Source organism: Stenella coeruleoalba, assembly GCF_951394435.1.
Source record: "Stenella coeruleoalba genome assembly, chromosome: 11".
NCBI lineage: Eukaryota > Metazoa > Chordata > Mammalia > Artiodactyla > Delphinidae > Stenella > Stenella coeruleoalba.
This window is the reverse complement of record NC_137157.1, coordinates 82,953,587-82,971,423: the sequence shown is the minus strand read 5'-3', so window position 1 is coordinate 82,971,423 and position 17,837 is coordinate 82,953,587. Positions and strand designations below refer to the sequence as shown.

Sequence of the window (17,837 nt, the reverse complement as noted above, 5' to 3'; positions counted from 1 at the left end):
AAAAATAAGTTGCAAACCAATACAAGGTTCTAAGTATATTTTGTTTGTTTGCCAAGTAAAGATATTAAAACTAAAATTATCACTACTTTATCAACACTGGATCATGAAAGAAAAGTTAAAGAATATAATCTCTGAATAAAATAAAGAAATATATCATATAGTTTTGTAAAACACTAACTATACCGTCTCTGTTTACTAAAAAATCAGTGAAAACTTTATCATAGACCAATTGATCTTTATTAATCACATACAGTAAGAGAAACCTAGCCTGACTGCAGGAAGGTTTGGCAACCACCCAAAAGGCAGTATATGTAAATTAGAAGGAAGTATGTAACAGAGCACAATGGTGTTGATTCTCCTACCCCCTCTCCCTTCCTGATAATGGCTCCATTGAGATCCACAAGAGGATCCATTAAGAATGTTTTCTGATAGAGGCAAACTGAAAGAGAGAGGAAGAAGAGGAGCAAATGAAAAGAATCAAAGGAAGAAAATGAGGTAGAACTGAAAACAAACGTCTAAGATACAGAATGAAGGTTGGTTCCCAAACTTTTGATTATTTTTAACTTCCAAATACAAATGATCATATCATGCAGGTATGAGAATACCAAATGAGATCAAGATGAACACCTATCCCTTCCACAAATTCAGGAACACTATTCAAGTATGCCTCCAGCACTGCTTCCTAGCATTCTTGCTATTTCCAGTATCCTGGCCAAGTATTCCACCATTCTTTCCACTTCATTCAAGGTGGTAACCCAGATTAAAGAACACGAATAACTAAAGTAGCTGTTTTTATTCCTATTAATATGAGGCACATATTTTACAAACTTCCCTACATTTTCCATTAAGACCTTTACAGGGCACTCTGTCTTTAGTATGTTTTCTTATTTTTTTCTTACTTAATTATTTCTTCTGGGAACAAGATATTTGTGACAAAAGCAAAACAATCCACAAGTATAAAGTAAAGACTCTGCATCAACAGTAATGATCCAATGTGTATGTATTTTTTGATATCTGGAAATCCAGTAATTTTCTTATGGGAACAACTTCATATTAATATGTTTCTGATCCCCACAGATGAGATACCTTTCAACTGTGAATCTCCTTAGCACTTGTTAGCCTGTATCAGGGTTCTAATATTTTATATTACAATCTCGTGATTTCTGTGCTTATCTTACCTCCATACTACATAAAAAACTACATGAGGGAACAGCCTAGTTCTTACTCATTTCTGCATCTCTGCTGATAGGTATTCATTGTATATATTTGAGTTGGATCTTTCCGCAAGACCCCTATTAAATGAAAGCCATTAAATTCCATTAGACAAAATCTTCTTAAGCAAGCACATTTTGCCCCATTACCACAGCATTAGAAGTTCTTACTCATTCCCCTGTCACTGCATAGCACTCTGTGAAGAAGCTAACACTAGACCCTCATTAAGTGTCCTGAACTATCTCGCAATTCCCTCATAGCGCTTTTTTTTTTTTCCATGTGAGATTACGTTCATTAATTTCTCAAGGCTTAGTTAGCTTCAAACTCAAAATAGTACTTCAAATACTGTGGACATCATATGAATCCAGGTTTTATGGCAACAGGACAAAACCAGATCTATTGCACAACTTAATCCAGTGGCTTTGATGGACCCCAAACGATTGTTCTTCACATGTCCTCATTCCTTCTAGCCCTGGGGGTAATTTTCAGAAACAATGCAAGTGTAAAGATTGAACCACTTACATTCAAACGCAAGCCTAGGGTTTTATCTAGATAAACAGGTGTGGTATTTTCTGACAACATTTACAGAATAATGTTTGTAACAATGTAATTTCATTGTATGATAAACATCAATTTAGCATAAAAAACAAATTCAAACTTGTCACCATTTTCACCTTGTTTCAATTGAATTGGCCTTGTTCAGATAAGCAAGCCTATCTCTTACAAAAACAACAGTTTATAGATCAAGTGTGTGAAATTGGGTATGTGTGTGTGTAGAATTATACTGCCTACTCTCATAATTTTATACTGCCACACTGCACATATGGTTTCCAAGCTTACTTTATCTGAATCTTTCTGAATCTATTCTCCATGCTATTAAACTGAGCACATTCCACATCATTCAAAAGTAATTACATTTTTGTCTAGAGTGTAGGAGAATGCTCTTTCTAAACAATGAAATTCTCATTATTAGAACTGGCACAATAACCGTACTCGTGTTAACAACAGTATGCATTATACCATCACAATAACTTAGGCTAAGTTTGATGTACAAAGGTAACCAGAAATTTAAGAGCTTATAAAAACCACCATATAAAAATAGGAATCTTTACCATACTATAATTAAGGTCCTATTCTGTGACTTATTTTTAAATAACACATGCAGTTTTCTCTTTTCCTTCTTAAGTTTTCTGAACAGTACTTCACACATAAAATTACCCTAGTCAAACATCGAAAATGCATTACTAACAACTGTCAGATTGTAAGCAAAATTTATATAAAGGTTATTTCAAGACACAGCTATCATATAGCAATTAAAATTATATTGGGTAAATAAAGAATCCTAGGAGTTGACAGTGAGCCTGAGCAAGTAAAAGCCTCTCTCTGTCGTGTGCGCTGAATGAATTCTTGTCAGGGTTTAAGTGTTTAAGCTTGCATTTCATACACTGGAACCTTGCTATAATTTTATACTTGGTTCTCAGTTATATGTCCAGCTTCTATAGAAGATCAACTTAAAAAGACACCTTTTTCTCCTTCTGCTGGACTTTACAAAGAAACTGACTCACATTGAATGCTGCTTTATGATAACTATTGACCCTGTAGTGTTTAAACACATTAACATTAAGATACATCAACTTATTAAACCTAATCAATACATCATAGACCCAGAGTTCTTTAACAATTCCAGGAAAATCTTATCAATATAAGCAGTAATTGAGATAATAGAATATATTATAGCATCACATTTCCAAATCCACTGGATCTTTAAATGCTAAAAAAGTATCTGCAAACATAGTATTTATTTCATTTGAAATTCAGCTGTCTGTAGAGAGAACAACCCAAGTTATTTTTTAATATTGTATTCTTAAAATAAATAACTGTATGCTTTAAGAATCAATCTTGGGAAGCAGCCACTCTTCGGTTATACAAAACTGTTCACTCAACTCAAGAGGAACTTAAATCAAAAGAGAGTTTGCTTGAGATAAAAGAAAACATTTTATGGGGGAAAAAAATAAAACTGATTATTCAGTAACCACAGGTGGTCAAGACTTTCATTTCACATCACATTTGACACTAGAACAACCATCTAACCAGCAGAAGTAGCATGCAGCCAGACACAATGAGCACCAGCATGGCTACCGTAGAGTCCCCTGGCTGCCTCTCATGCTGCTACTTGATTTCTCTTCAGACTTACTCTGTTTCCTTCTGGTGCTCATAAATAATCACATTGACTGACATGAGGAAATGTTCTGGATAGTCTTCTGCATCATGAAATAAATCCATCTATATCAGAACTATCATTAAAGATGAGCCAGGGGGCTTCCCTGGTGGCTCAGTGGTTGAGAGTCTGCCTGCTGATGCGGGGGACACGGGTTCATGCCCTGGTCCGGGAAGATCCCACGTGCCGCGGAGCGGCTGGGCCCGTGAGCCACGGCCGCTGAGCCTGCGCGTCCGGAGCCTGTGCTCCGCAACGGGAGAGGCCACAACAGTGAGAGGCCCGCGTACAGCAAAAAAAAAAAAAAAAAAAAAAAAAAAAAAAAAAAAAAGAGCCAGAAGAGCCAGAAATTACAGTGTCTCTTGCTTGTCTCTGAAACTCTGAAGTGACAGCCTCCAAACTCCTATTAAAAAAAGAGGCAGAGGGGACAAGAAGGGTAGATTTGCCCTTCATAAACATAAAGCCCAGGACTGCATTTCCACTCAGGTCATAACCAGACTTGCCAACCTTGCCTTTTAGCTTTCTGAAGATTATATGGGAAGCAAATGTTGCTATCAATTGCTTGGCAAAATTGTGAGAGCTTCAGAGAAGGCCCAACAGAAACAGTCTTTTTCATGTTTATAATTATGTGTCTCAATCTTATATTGATTAGAAATCTGACAGTATTTTATAATTATGACATTATTATAATTACATATATAATAGTTATATAATATATATAACTATATATGTTATAATTATAATTATCTGACAGTATTTATATGTGTATAATCTGCTTATGAAAGTTCATCTATAGTGCCTTCTGAACAGTGAGTATAGAAGGAACAGAAGGACTTGTAGTATTTACACCAGTTACAACTGTTTGGGGAGTTACTCTTAGTTAGCCACTTAGCTTATTTCTCCAAAATATTAAGGTAAAAAATACGACTTCGGAAAGGAAGAACTACATCTTTATCTGACCCAATTCCAAACCTTAACACTTGCATACCCTGAATATGAACATAGGACCCTAATTCCCCAAAATCTTTATATGGCAAGAGTCATGAGGTGTACAGAACGTCTATCTCAAGAAATATTTTCTAACCTAAATTTTATACTGAAAGCATTTCTCTATAACTTCAAGTCAGCATTAAAGGGATTTCTCAAAAGTTTTACTTTGTCTCTAAACTACGTGGGCAATACAAAATGTAGACCTCTCAACACCTCTCTTTGGAGTATGAATGTCACACATAAACCAGCAATGAAATCTGGAAAGCTGCTTTTTTTTCCATAAATTGAACTCTATGATATAAAAACCATGAAATATTCTCTCTGTTTTCAAAGATATTGAATAGGAAAACAAATAAAGAATGTATTTTACTATTGAAAATAAAAGGACTTGTTATGTGAATACGACAATGGCCTAGTATCCAGAAAAAAATACAAAGAATGTGTTGAATAACAATTCTGTGAATGTAGTCAATCATTTTGATAAATGGGTAAAATATATCTTAATCAGCTTAATAGCTGAATATATCATGACTATTGTAACATACTTTCTGCACAGTAGTAGATTCTACTTTAGTTCTAAAATTTCTAGAAAATCAGCATATTCACCATGAATAACATCTTAACAACTTTGTTCAAAACATATTTCCTACTTAATCATCCATATAAACTCTGCCATTTAATCAGTACTCATAAATTAAGTATCTATTATATGCTAGGTATCAGAACTACAAATGTGTATGTGCGTGTGCATGACTGTGCCTTTAAGGAGAAATACAGTGCATAGAAAGCCAGACATGTAAACACACAAATTATAATACAGACCACGAGAAAAGACATAAACAAGTACCATGGATAAAAGAATAATGCAGCAACCATTCTGCCTTGGGAAGTCAGTGAAAGCATCTAAAAAGAAGCAATTTTGAACTCAGTCTCGTGGGAGAAACACAATTCACCAGGACTGTAAAATATGAAAAAGAGTTTTCCAGCTAGAAAGAATAAGTATGTGTCATTTGAGGCCACCTGGTATGTTTATGAACATATATGAAAATCTTTGCATGACTGAAGCACTGGGTCTATGGCGGGATGTGGCCAAAGAGAAGACAAAAGCCATATTTTGGTGCTGGTCTATATAGAGTTTCATGCTAAGATAGTTTTAGACTAAATCCTGTAGGCAACAAGGACACACACTAGTTTCCAAAGCGGGATAAATAATCCAACTCTTTTCTCGGGGAAATAAGTCTAGTGGAAGTTGAAAGGAAGACTGGAAAGAGGAGAGGCTGGAAGTTTGAGATCATAGAGGAGACTCTTCAACTGTTAGAGATGAAAAGCTGGTGGAATCAAGAAACTTTTGAGGCAGAAACAAATTTAGAAATCAATTAGATATATAGTAAGAGAAAATATCAGCGCTGATGTCACTAAAACTAAGTTAAATCATTTGTATACCAAGTGTATTAACTTCAGGAACAGTAGATCTTAGTCTTTTTTGGGCTACAGATTTACTTGAGAATCTGGTGAAAACCAAAACCCTACTCACATGTGTGCACACACAGAATTCTCCAGTCATCTTCAGGAGATCCATAGACCAGAGTTAAGAACTTCTCTCCTAGATAAAGCTGCTTGAGGAAAGGAGTTGTGCCTTATGCAAATCTATTTCCATAGTGCACAACAAAAAACTTGGTACAAAGTAGGCAGTTCATAGGTTTCATTTAGTTAAACTGAATTCTCCATTACAAACCGAATGATTTCATTTCCACTAACACCCTGCATCACAGCATCCACTCATGCCAACTATAGTATGTAATTTAATATACTTTTCTCATACCCATCCTTGAGTATTTAAGATAATTTCTCCTTTATCTTTCTGGTATTCTTCTAGTAATAATTATTTATATTCACTCCTTTAAATGTGTGTGTTTCTGTTTATAACAGTAGTACAGGAAAACCAAACCTAGAAGCACTCTCCATAGGGTCTCCCTGAAAGAAGGCAACGGTCAAAATATTGAGAGGGAAAAAGCATAAGAACTGATGCAATGTCAAATGGGGAATGCGACCTCTCTACCCTGTTGAGCTGCATACTACCATTTTCCCCCTTTCTTTTCCTAGTTTAACCTTTGTGAGAGGAGGCGAAGAAGTTATATCACTGCACGTAACTAACATGAATTCACAGTAGAGGGAAAAAAAGGAGGAATTATGGATTTAATTTACCAAATAAGAGATGATCAGAAAAATTAAATATGTGTGTACTCTTGTGAAGAGCTTATAATGTTTATAAGCATGGAATCCAAAGCCAGACTGCCTGGGTAAACCCTGGTTCTCCCACTTACTAGCTGTGATCTGGAGCAAACTATTTAACCTCACTGTGCCTCAGTTTCCTCCTCATCTGTAAAGTGGGATTAATGATAACACTTCATTGAATTATTGTGAAGGTTAAACGAGTAATATATGTCACGTGCTTGAAACAACACATCTGTGAAAGCGCTATATAAGTGTTAGTGAAAACATTATTTTCGGTAAGAAAATTTTGGCGCACAGTCAAAAATACCCAGAGAAATTCTGACCTATGAGGCTTAAAATGTTGAATGGCAGTAGTTAAATCTAATGTGAATTATCAAAGAACAGTGTTTATTTCCCAGATATTAGAAGATAATCTGATTCTTCTTGCTGATTTAATTCCACATTGCATATGTAATGCAATGACATACACAAGTGGGCATATTTCAGGACCGAACATGTTTATGATGTGTAATAATTTCCTCGAGAAGGCCAAAAAAACAAACAAAACAAAAAAAACAAAGGATTTAACAGAATCAGAGCTGTTCTTAAAGGTATGAGGATGTGTGATGAAATATTTTTGTTGGTGTGATCTGGTTCAAATTAACAGCACTGACCTCCTTGAAGTAGAAGGGCCACAAAAAATGTGACATCCACCCAAGAAGCCATGTTGAAAAGGCGAGGGTGGCTTTACTGGCACCTAAGTGCCCTGCTACCTTGCTGGCATGCTGATTCTATGCATTTAAGCTCCAAAGAAGAACCTAAAGGCCTCATTTATTTGTTTGTGTGTCTGCTGTTTAAGGTTCATCCAAAGATGCTATGCTGCCTTCTTCCCTCTCATCCATGAAACCACAGCTTCATAATTCTCTGCAGTGATCCAGACCCCAGGATGAAGGGCCAGATAAATTATCCTGAGCTCCAAATTCTAGAATAGGAGGTACCAGGGAATTACTGAATTATCAGAGCAACAGAGTGAATGAGACTGAGTTAAAAATTAGCGCAGTAACGTTAGAAAAGTATCGTCTCTTTGAAACATATTCTTCTGTAATATTCCCAGTACTGTAAGAAACACTGGAATCCAATCTGGGCAAAGCAGAAATTGAAAAAGCACTGATTTATCATGGTGGAAATGTTCAAACTATGTTGCAGCTTTATCTGGAAAAATATTTTCCTAGAAATATTATGATACCTAACTTTCATGAGGACTAATTTTAAATGTGTTACTTTAACATTATTCTTATATTATGTTTTTCCCCTAATTAAGTTGGGAGTGCCTCAAAAGCAGAATTCTTGAAAAACAAAATCAAAACAAAACAAAACAAAAATAGCCTATTTATACTCCCTACTGGAATTAATTTACTTATTAAGAATTTAAGATGTTAGGAGTGAATCTTGTGTATGGCTATTAAGTAGATGATAATTACAAAGCCTAGGACTGAAGCTAAACTACTAGAGGAGTAGACTGGTCACAAAGTGAGTGTAGGCACAGTAGACCATGAGAAACCTACCATTGTATTGTGCTGAGAAGTGGGAGTCCTATGGCCACAAGTCTCTTGCGTCAGCAGAGAAACTGGCTGAAATTCCTCAGAGTGAGGCTTGTTGGGAAAACTCACATGCAAGGGAAGGTGAAAGGCTGGGAGCCCGTCACTCTCCTCTTCTTCCACTTTCTGTCTGCTTGTCACCATGGCTACCTCTCCATCTGCTTCCCCATACGGAGAGGCTGGTCGCTTGGAAGACATCCTGGAAGGAACAAAAGAGGAGAAAATAATGAAACCTCCACATAAATCCTTAATGCCGTTATTGTGTGGTTAGGGGCCATTGTAACAGAAATGCCTTTTTGTGCTGGCAGAGAGCAGGAAACCATCCAAATACCACTGCAAAGCACACGCAATCAGAAACAATGGCCAAGCAGGTAGCAACAGAACAGTGCTTGTTTGTTGTAAGAATAATACACTAATATAGCACTCTCTTGTATTCTGGCTTCTTAAACAAGAGAATTCACCTAAGAACACTGCATAATGAAAGACTGTTCCATTTTAAAAGAAAGAAAAATACCCATCTCATTTTACACTTTGATAGACCTTATTGAAGACAGGACATCTATGAATAGCAAATACTGTTGGCAGTTAAAAGAAGAGAAATAACTAAAATTTCTTTCATCAAAAAATAAAGTAAATGGATGGTTGCCATTATAATGATTTGCATTTTATTAAAAGTAAGATTATTATAAAATGTAGAAATATTTGTTATCAGCAAACCTCAGATCACAAAACAAAAAGTTTGATATTTGTTTAAAGCTTATTAAGAACTGAATAAATTTTACAATCACTGTTAATTCTGAAACATTTGAGGATTTTTCTCTCTCACCTCCCCATCACCCAATTTTGGCATTTAGTTCTAATATAAAATTTGCAAGTAGTAAAAAAGGTAAGAATATAAAACTATTTCAGTTTTATTTCCACAGTTCCATGAAATATTTAGATGTGGATTCTCAGATTTATTTATTCCTTAGAATACCTAAGTAAAAGAAAAAAATCAAATAAGGAAGTTTTGTTTTGAAGAGCTAATGCCTATAGGGCAATGCACTTAGATAACTGAACAAAAATTAAATATTTTTTTGTACTTGAGTCTGGTTGAGAATGTTATCAGAGGGTAAAAAATAAGTGGCAAATATTTTTAGTTAAACATAAGAAATCCTTTTCTTTTCATTAAAAGTTTTACATAGGAGCAGTACAGAGTTAAAATTTTTTATTTAAAAAAAAAAACCTCTCTTGGATTTACAACTTGACCTGAACTTGAAAAAGCCCTAATTTTTGTTCAACAAACAAAGAGTGTTTACAGAATCATCCATTCGTACCCTAGACCAGTGGAATAGGAGGCAGGAAAGTTAACTGCCACATCGCTTCCTTCATATATATCACTGATTTTTAAACTTAAAATGTACTACCAGAAAAGGGGCCTCTAATCACCATTGAATAATACTGTTCTTAGTGTTAGACGTTTAAAAAGAAAAGTGTATTCAAGGGCTGAATATATTCTATGAAGATATAATAGCACAGTAGAAAGAAATAAAGGGAATTAAAATACTGATTCTGCTATTTACTACATGTGAGACTTACTTTAATCTCTATTTCAATTTACTCACCTTTAAAGTGAGATGTCATATCTACTTGTAATACTTTTTTGAGAAGGAACTGTTTCCATATGAAAAGTGACTTGTAGAGCACTTTGCTAGGAGTAGACACTCAGTAAACAATAGCTGGTGTTTATTTTACAAACTTTAAAACTACAGTGTGACCCACCCCCCTCAAAAACAGAGAAGACAAAAAAAACCTCCAAAATAACAATGCAGATTGCCTTCTAAGACTTAAAACTGTAAAATCAACATAAAATACACAGTCTCCCAACAGAGAAATGCTCCCTGTCCAGTCATACTTGACAGTAAACTGATCAAATGTATTAGCAAGTGTTAAAGAAAAAATGTTAATAGCAGGGGTCTTGATCAGCTGAATAACAGAGGAAAAGGAGGAAATGATAGTGGTTACCCTGTAAGCACTGTTTAAAAGAGAAGCAGACTGGGCCAGCACATTTCAGGTATCTTTAGTTCTGATCTCATTACCAAGGTTTACTCCAAGTATACTCTAAGTATGTAGAAAGAGTAAGGGGCTGGAGTTAACAGACTTAGAAAAGTCTTAGTCTTGTTGGCGACACCATATCTATCACCAAATTGATAGATTAAACTATACATAGTAACTCTTAACACTAGAGAGATTTAACTACCACTGTTTTGTTTCCACGCTCTCCAAGCGAACCTCTGATTCCCGTAAAGAGAATGGAGTAACAGAACAGACTTAAAATACGTAAGGTCTTTGAGAAGTGATCTATCAGATTAAATCAATAAAGAGACTTTTAATTATTTCTTGGTTTCACATGAAGCTTGACTATAAGGAGATCATTCATTTATTACATAAACCATAGTATTTAGGGTCTGTGTGGGCCTTACTATTCTTGCTGGAATTAACAGTCTGGTATTTTGGAGCCTACCTCAGTCTTACGTATAATCAGTCTCTTAACGGTCTGAAAATTCCAGGCTATTATCCAGAGTCAGTTTCTGGGTTATCAAAGCAGAAAGCTAGATTAGCTGGCTTTTCCTAAGTTAATACAATTCTATGACTTTCAGAAGGCATGACCTTTTTGCTGACTTCTATTTCATTAACATCATTATTAATAATGATTATGAAAATTAAAAGTCTAAAAGTAGACATAAGGTATATAAGGTAGATAGTTAAGATATTGCTATTCTCAAGACTTCTAGTTCTTTCAATATCTAAATTATCTTTATATCCAACTGGGTAAACAGTCTCTCCATTTACATATCACTCTATGGAGAAAAAAGTATAAGGTCTAAAACACCATGAAGGAGGCATGGTGCCAAAAGGCAAATTGATCCTAAAATATTACATATTTCATCTTTATTTCAACTCCATTTTCAGAGACTTATAGAATGCTCTTAAATGTGTTGGACTTAAGAGTATTTTTATGCAGTTCAGGTAAAAGATTTCTTAAAGATTTTTTAAATTATTAGAATAAAAATGACTGTGGTTACAGTTCAGTAATAGGCTAGAAAATGAGGAAAAAGTAAAATACGTAAATTATGTAAAGAGCTATCAATCTGTTGGTTACATCATCTATGTTTAGTCTACCAAAGTTTGTCTACCAAAGGGTTTCATTTTGGATAGAAGAAAGTCTCAATTTAAAAAAAAGCATTAAGGAGGCACTGAAAATTTCCATGTATTGTCTGTGTGGGATATGTAGGGTTCCAATACCTGCAGCTTCCACTACACGTCTGTGCTACAGTCCAAGGACACCTTAGAACAACTTGAGTATCTAGGCTGAGCTATGCTCTTCTGTATTCATTCAGAGATGATTTTTGTCATTCCTGTGGTAGGTGCTAGACCTACCAATGAACAAAACTCAGACTTCAAAGAACCTGACATGAGACTGACAAATACAGTCTAGTGTGAAACTAACTTCTGGAGTTAGTTTATAACTATCACTGTTATAGTTTATAATAGTAGTCTTTAACTCACTTTTTTGTGCGTGGACAAGAAAATCTACTTGAAAGAACTGATGTCTAATTCCAGGACCAAAGGGAATCTTTAAATCATCAACAACCCTGTACTCACTACCTACTATGTGCAAGACTATTCTCTAATGGGAATAAAAAAGTGTAATTCAGGGTCTCTGCTTTAAAAGGTTATGAATGGGACTTCCCTGGTAGCGCAGTGGTTAAGAATCCACCTGCCAATGCAGGGGACATGGGTTTGAGCCCTGGTCCGGAAAGATCCCACATGCCGCAGAGCAACTAAGCCCGTGCGCCACAATTACTGAGCCTGCGTGCCTAGAGCCTGTGCTCCACAACAAGAGAAGCCACCGCAGTGAGAAGCATGCTCATCGCAAGAAGAGTAGCCCCAGCTAGCCGCAACTAGAGAAAGCCCACGCGCAGCAACGAAGACCCAATGAAGCCAAAAAAATAATAAAATAAAATAAAAAGCTTATGAACTGTTTGTGAAAATTTTAAATAAAACGAGAAATAATGATGAGAGACAGTTCAGGTTAAGGGCCGAATGACATTATAATTAAGCACCCGAGGGCTTCATGAAGGCCAAAGGATTGTGAAATGCTTCAGGGAATCACTGAACAGTTGGATTTTGAGGGAAAAGAAGGACAAACAGAAACCTTGGGATAAAATGGAGATGGAACCTTATGTAGGAAGTCATGATAAAAGAAAAGATGCAGAGATGGTTTTAGGATGTATAATATAAATTTAAGTTTCAAGCTTACTTAGGAAAAGGGGAGACACAGGAATATAGACTAAATCCCATTTCTAGTCTATAACATTCCTGGAGTTGCTGAGTTACATGAATGTAATAGATAAGAAAGAGACTCCCTTGTAAGGGGCAACTTGATCTTACAAGGAGTCACTTTTCCTTCAGCTGTCCCTGTAGAAATCTGCACAATCAGGCTACTCTAGTCCATACGTGAAAGTAATTTTAAAACTACTGGAGTCCTTTGCTATTGGCTAAAGGCTATGTAAATAGGATGTCCCCAACTGTATTCAGATATATATAGCAAACTTAGGGGTAGAGTAAATAAAAGACGTAATAAGACTGCAACAGAAATCTAAACCAGTGGTTTTCAACTCTGAATACACATTGGAACTATATGGAGAGGTTTAAAAAAATACTGCTGCCTGGGTCTCACTGCCAGACATTTTGATGTTATTGGTTTCAGAATGCACACAGGGTATCAGAAATTTTTAAAGCTTCCAGGTAATTCTAATGCACAGTTAAGGTTGCAGACCCACTGTCTGTCAGAATAATGCCTCTCACCAAAGATGTCCAAATCTTAATCCCTGAAACCTCTGAATATGTTTCCTTATAAGGCAAAGGGACTTTGCAGCTATGATTAAGTTAAGGATCTTGGGATAAGGAGACGATCCTGGATATTCTGGGTGGACCAAAAGTAATCACAAAGATCCTTATAAGGGTGGGAGGCAGGAGGATCAGAGTGAGAGAGAGAGAGATTGGAAGATACCATGTGGCTGGCTTTGAAAATGGATGATGCGGTCGTGAGCCTCTTAGGAGGTAGAAAAGGTAATGAAACAAACTCCCCCCTAGAGCCTCTAGAAAGAATGAGCTTTGCCAACACCTTGAATGTAAGACTTCTAACCTCTAGAACTGTTAAGTGAAAACATCTGTATTGTTTAATGCACTAGACGTGTGATGATTTGTTACAACAGCAACAGGAGACTAATTCACCACTAACTTAAATATATTTCTGTCATACTTGGTACTTTCTCAATCTGAAGTCCTCCTACCCCATATATACACTTTCTTGTTCCCTCACTTCATTTAGTTTTCTGCTCCAACATCCTTTCTCAGCCTTTATCACCTGACATATTTAATTATTTTATTTCTTTGTTTATCTGTCTCTCCCACTATGAGATCCAGGAGGGCAGACTTTAGTTTTGTCCACAGCTACTTACCCAGGACTTATAATCCTTTCTGAAAATAGTAGTCTTTCAATCAGTATGTGTTTAATGAAAGCTACTAATTAAAACCAGCAACTCTCTTACTATTCTCTAACTGTAGATAGTTGTAAGATCTACTCTTACAGGACAAGTATGCTTAGAAAATGCTTTAATATTGTCAGAAAAAACAGGAAATCCAGCTCAGGGATAACACTATATTTCTTTTCAATAATTTCTATGTAAAGGAATTGGTAAACCTTGTTTAATCAGGTTTCTTAAGTACTTGTAAAAAAAATCCTACAGTTCTTTTTAAAATGTAATAAGTAAAAGACTATAAAAGTGAAGTAACTTTATAAAAACTGTTACAGAGTTAATTATTAATAGGTCTATTATTGAGGAATCATCTACTTACTGCCTTAAACTTAACTCTTATCTGCTCAGGATATTTTCTTTGCTGCAATTATTCTGGAAAATGACAACATGCACAAGGTCAAAGAAATGTGTATGTGGAACAAGCACGAAATGGAAGACTTAGAATGGAAACTGCTTTCTGTATATAATAGTTACCCTTTAAAGTTTCTGTATTTCTCTAAACATTTTAACCTTTGACTAGTTAATTCAGAGATAAAGTCCTAGGAAGCAGTGCCTTCTACTGGTTATTCTTTTGGAATGATAATATTGTTTCCTTTAAGGTTTGCAGTTATGCATAAAAAACTATAAAAAATAATTATCTCTAAAAAAACAAACTAAAATCCCAGGTTGTATAGTATACAAAGCCTTCCCTAACCACCATGGTTGAAGTGGCTTTTCCCCACCTCAAACTACATCATCAACTCTTGCTAGAGGCCACCTGAAAAAACTGAACATCAGTATAACCTATGACATTGATTCAATAGCTTATTTTTTTTTCCTATCTTCTTATTAGTATCTAAAACTAGAACACAAGATTTTAACAAGTACAGGTCTGTCTTTGACCACTTCATGTGATTTTTCCGAGCTGAACATGTCTTTCCAAATTGTATTTTTTTCCCTAAATAGTCTAATCCTCTATACTGAATGAATTACAATTAATTATATGGCAGTACAATTCCTAGTACATAGTTGGCACTCAATGTATTTTTATATGAGTAAATGAATGAATTGCCTGAGTGTCAATTTTGTGTCAGGCAAGTTACCTTTGTGTTATGGAGGAAACAGGCAACTTAGATATGAAGAGCCTTCTGGTTTACTTTTAAGGATGTACTGTAGAGATGGAAAGAGAAGACATATATCCACTCATTCACACATTCATTCATGGAAGAACATTTATTGAAAGATTATCATGTGCTTATAGATAGAAATATAATTAAGAAATCCAGAAAGAATATTTTAATGTAAATGGCTTTTTATAAATATGAGTACTATGGGGGATAGATAATAGAGAGATAATGTCCTGCTTGAAATAATCAGAGAATGCTTCCTACATATCAGGAGAATTCAACAGGGCAATGAAGGATGGATCAGAATCAAATAGACACAGAGAAGAGAAGATTCCAGATAGGAGAATGACATTAGCAAATTAAAGAAATTTATAGAATGATACAGGATAGTGAGTAGAATGGTTTGGTTCAAGCAGTAGATTCCAGGAGGAGTAAAAGTAGATAAGGATGGAAGGTAGGTACCAGATGATAGTGATTCTGGCTAAATCCTAACAATTGTGAACGGCTACACCAAATGTGAAATTGATACTGAAGGTATAAGGAAACTGGAGATGATTTCTGAGCTACACAGTAACATAATCAAAATTACATTTTAGGAAGAAAATCCCTCAGAAATTAGTAACTGATAGAAGTTTGAGGGTGGAAACCAGAGAAGGGGAATGAGTGGGTGACATAACTCAAGGATAAACAGATTACTTGACTGTGTAATTTACAGAACAATACTGCTAATAAGAAAAATACATAAATTAGAAAGAAAGGTCAACTTGGAGACAAATATTAAATTCAGTTTTAGAAAAAAATCCTTGTTGATTGGAGGATTTTAGAAAGAAATAGCAGATAATCAGAAAACGCGGGACTTCTGTGGAAGTAACTCAGTGTAATCTTTTAAACACAGGTAGAAAGTTAACCAATAATTGTAATTATTTCTCATTGACTTCCTCCACAATGTTCTGATTCAGTATTTTTATTATTCTTGATTTATAAAACAGAAAACTGGGTCATAAAGCGGTTAAATATCTTTTGTTACACTATTCGGTCTTTGCACTATAATAAACAGCAGTTCAAGAACAGAACTGTCTCTCCAAGAGAAAAACAGAGAGAAAATAGAGAATTGGGAAGTGGGGCGGGGGGGGGGGAATCTGAATTTTGTAGTCCATCAAACTTTGGGAGACCAGTATATGAAAAGGACTAAGCACAGAAGACAGATAAAGAGAAGTCAAAGTGATATACAAAAAATGTAATTATTCTCTAAACGATTCTATAAAACTAAACATTCAGAATATGAACTTTAAAAATTCTGGACCATGACGTTTATTTAATTTATAACTTCCATTGGTTGCTCTCCTAGATACTCACTTTTAATATTCACCCCCTCATGTTAAATTTTAAGCATGGCAGAACACATTTCAAAAACAACTAAAATATTTGAAAGGATGCATCTTCTTTTACAAAAGAAAAATTACAAAATAAAATAAAAATTGGTAACCTTTCATATCCAAAGATTATACTACTTTTCTAGAAGTTATGTGCCACTAGTTTTTCTAGTAATAAAACTACTTGTTCAGAACATTTACATTTACTTGTCTGGTTGCTTTTGTAATTAAAGTTATTGTGAGAAGGTTGATCAAGATTAGGAATTAAACTCTACTGTTTTTCAAAGATTTTTTTCACAATAGAATGTTACCTATTCCACATGGGGAATCAACATAGACATTTAGCATGAATGGACAGGTTTTAATTCATATGAATGAAAATACCAACACTCCTTTGTGACTTATAGATTTACACAAACTTAGCATATCATTTTATTAAAGAAAAAAATCAGTTTCATTATTTTTATCTATAAATCTCAACTATTATTATTTATATCTTATGGTTTATGCTTTCTTTTTCCCTCTTCCATGTTTTGATCATCTTCATTTTCCCACTAAGTTTAGAGTCAGCTGGGTGTTTGCCCTGTGAATTCTATGTAAACTCTGTAACCAAGTCTGTCATATATAATATTCAGAGGTCTTTTAGATAGAAAATTGATTTGTGGTAAACATGTAGTCTTTCAAGTGTTTACATTTTTCTTCTCTTTTCTATAAATTTTCTTTGCCATCAGTTTCTCTTATAGAACATGCCAATCTATACTCTCTATCCATTGCTTCCCACATACAAAGACCACATTCATTATACTGTCTTTTAGAAGCATGAACAAGTTCATCAGGTCCTGGCATACACTATAAATGGAAGCAGAAACACAGATTTCATAGAAATATAAAAACAGACAACACAGGGTAATAAATAAGACTAGATTCCCCTGTAAGCTTTACTATATACATTTCACCAGAAACTTATTTCTACTAGTACTTACAAACACAATTTACCACATTGAAATCTAAAAACAAAAGCAATTTTTGAGCTATAGCTACTTAAGATTAAATTTATTATTCTGTTTTGAAATATAATTTGAATTTACAGAAAATTTAATAAATGTTACAAAAGTTTAAACTGTACTTAAAACTGTGTTAATTAAAAATGTTGTAGTCACCAAGAACTTTCAAAGTGACCTTTACCAGGGCTGATCCCCGTGTTTACCTTGTCATATGTTTGGTTTCTGAGATGCTCTCTTCACTGAGATCAAGTAGTTCCTTATGCTCTTCCCTTCTCTCTGATAAGAAGAGCACCACTCTGAACTGCTTCACCACCTTTCTGCCTTCTCTTTACTAGCATCCCTCTCTCACCGAATAGTTTTCCCCAGCCTTGTCCAGTCAGAGAAAGAGGAGAGGATAAGAAGAGAAAAAATGAAGAGGTAGAGAGTTTTCAGAGGAAAAGGAAAAGGGAAAAGTATCAGAAATTAGAGAGAGAGAAGTAAAGACTCAGAAACAGAACTTAATTCTTGTCAATATCTGAAAGAAATGAGTTCCTCTTTATT

At 35.0% G+C, this 17,837-nt stretch overlaps 1 protein-coding gene across 14 annotated transcripts in view; it reads right to left on the bottom strand.

Moving 5' to 3' along the window:
- SOX5 (SRY-box transcription factor 5) overlaps positions 1 to 17,837 on the bottom strand; it is a 993,819-nt gene that overhangs the window by 338,045 nt on the left and 637,937 nt on the right. For 12 of the 14 annotated variants that reach the window (XM_079938029.1, XM_079938030.1, XM_079938035.1 and 9 more), the window contains one exon: positions 8,302 to 8,428. In XM_079938029.1, the coding sequence (XP_079794155.1) occupies positions 8,302 to 8,427 (126 nt within the window). In that variant the 5' untranslated portion in view covers position 8,428. Of the gene's footprint in view, positions 1 to 8,196; positions 8,429 to 14,133; positions 14,143 to 17,837 lie in introns of those variants that run through there. The other 2 variants (XM_079938024.1, XM_079938027.1) reach the window with 2 other exon arrangements.